The following is a 2572-nucleotide window of genomic DNA, read 5'->3' as shown; positions in this document are numbered from 1 at the left end:
ATGTATTTACATGGAAATGGAAGTTTGGAACTTATTGGTGCCAAAAGGAAATCGCTCTATAAGTCCTTTGATCACCCAACAAAGACATGGCTCCCGAAACAGCTCCTGAAGTTTAAGACAAATTTGACTTCTACCATTTCGGTATCCAATCTGTCAACAGGCAAGTTCTCCCTTCAGTTATCTTATAAGAATATTGGTTTTTACTTTAATCTTAGTTCTCCACAAAAATATCGGACTCTAGATATTCAAAATGGAGAAAAATTTTCATCCGGCATGGACCTCTTAAAATTCTCTTTCAAAAAGGAAGGCGTGCGGTACACGGCAACAAGGAACCACTCCCTGTTCTTGAGGCTGGTACCGAAAGGCCAATTCAATATCTATCGAATTACCGATGGGAAGCTGGAGATTTTTTATCTCTCCATACAAAAACTATATGGGGAGTGTATCTACCCCACATATCGTGGCAATTACGGGGTCTGCTCTCGGGATAAATGCAGTTGTCCAGGAGATTCAAGATACTTTAACAAGTTGAATGCTACCGCAAATGAGTTTTCATGTGCACAGGATGCGCCATTGTCATGCCAAAACATAACTCTTCACAAATTTTTGACGCTTGAAAATGTTTCTTACTTTGGATTTGTCTCCCAGTTTGTCGATATAGATGTAGAGAGCTGCAAAATGGCATGCCTGAATGATTGTTCCTGCAAAGCTGCCTTGTTCCAGTACAAAAGCAACCTTAACATTGGTAACTGTTCTTTACCAATGGAACTTTATTCTCTGAGGAATAATACGGGAGTGGTTTTTAATGATAATGCATTAGCATTCATCAAGGTACAAATGCAATCAATTATCATTGCAGAAACGCCCTCGAAAGAACAGAAACTGCCTCTGGTTTTATTGATGGTATTGCATGTTTCTGCTTTCCTAGTTTTATCTATTGGAGCATGCTATTGCTACAAAAGATGGAGGAAGAAAAAATTTGTGCTTCAAATGCAAAGACGAGACAACTCCAATGACTCATCTTCCCTTCATGTAACCAACATTTTGAGGAAGTTTTCCTTCGAAGATCTGCGATCTGCAATGCAAAATTTCCAGATTAGGCTTGGTCGTGGAGGGTTTGGATATGTTTTCGAAGGAGTCCTGCATAATAGTACTAAAGTTGCAGTGAAACGCTTAGGTCCTGATGTAAAGCAAGGCAAGAAAGAAATCCTGTCAGAAGTTGAGACAATAAGGCAACATTCACCATTTTAATCTGGTAAGACTTGTTTGTTATTGTGCTCAAAGATCAAATAGACTTTTGGTCTATGAGTACATGTTTAATGGTTCAATATATAAATGGATTTTCCACCGAAACCACGCACAAACTCTCACTTGGGAAACAAGAAAGAAAATCATAGTTCAGATAGCAAAGGGACTAGAGTATTTGCATGACTATTGCAATCCAAACATCATTCACTTTGACATCAAACCTCAAAACATCCTCCTGGACACAGATTTGAATGTCAAGATTTCTGATTTTGGGTTAGCTAGGTTGATTGATAAGGATCACACCCATGTGATGACTATGCCAAAGGGAACGCCGGGATACATGGCTCCTGAGTTGATAGGGGGTAGAAATATCACAGTGAAGATTGATATTTACAGTTTTGGAGTTGTGGTGTTGGAAATCATTTGTGGAAGAAAAAGTTCTAACTCCTGGCAGGGTGATTATCTAATTGATACTCTGAAGATCAAGGCAGAAGAAAATCAACTTTCTGATTTAATTGATGAACAAAGTGAGGACATGCAAAACAACAAAGAAGATGCTGTAAGGATGATCCGGATTGCCATTTCATGCTTGCAAAAAAACTTGTATAAAAGGCCTTCCGCATCGATGTTGGTGAAGGTTTTTGAGGGTTTAATGGACTTGGAAGCTGCAGCAGACTATAGCTTCTTAAATTTTATCCTTGAAGAAACACCCCCAGATATCATCCCAAGTGCTTCATCAAAAATCATACCATCAGTTTTTAACAAATTGATTATTATGCAATCAAAATAACATTGTACCTATTCTTTTCTAGAATCTTTTCTAGAATGGAACAGTGTCAAATCTAATCTTGGTACTATTCGCTAACAATTAATTTATCCATTCACCACTTCTAATTTCTACGTCTGCACAAATTAATGCCAAGCACTGGCAAAGAAGATCATCACTTAAATAGTTTTTAGTTTGTAGGCCTGCAACCCCACTAACAAAAGTCAGAAGAATGGAAATAATGCCAAAGAAAAAATAGAAAATTGGCAATCAGGAATTGAAGAATTCAAGAAAAATTAGAAAAATAAAGAAAGAATGCAAAGTTATGTCAATGTCTTATTCTTGACTATCAGTTAAGACAATAAGGTTATGGCTCATGTGGTTTGGATTATTTGCTTTGTGTGTATTACTCTTCTGTAGCCTCATTAAATGAACTCTGCTTTTACTAACTTAGTCAACCACTGCTGGAATTTGGGAGTGACAAATCAAACTTGCACGGCCCAAAAACGTGATGAACTACAGAGAGAAAACTAAACTTCTTCTTTTATTAATCTGAAT

At 37.3% G+C, this 2572-nt stretch overlaps 1 protein-coding gene across 1 annotated transcript; it reads left to right on the top strand.

The window, feature by feature from the left end:
- LOC116124460 (G-type lectin S-receptor-like serine/threonine-protein kinase SD2-5) lies at positions 1-2038 on the top strand. Its single transcript, XM_031410200.1, is given in 2 exon segments — positions 1-1230; positions 1232-2038. Coding segments are annotated over 2 exon segments (2037 nt in total).
- Positions 2039-2572: the final 534 nt, after the last annotated feature.

This window comes from Pistacia vera, unplaced genomic scaffold, assembly GCF_008641045.1.
Source record: "Pistacia vera cultivar Batoury unplaced genomic scaffold, PisVer_v2 Contig1036, whole genome shotgun sequence".
In the NCBI taxonomy this organism is placed as follows: Eukaryota; Viridiplantae; Streptophyta; class Magnoliopsida; order Sapindales; family Anacardiaceae; genus Pistacia; species Pistacia vera.
This window is presented reverse-complemented; position numbering and strand designations above follow the sequence as displayed.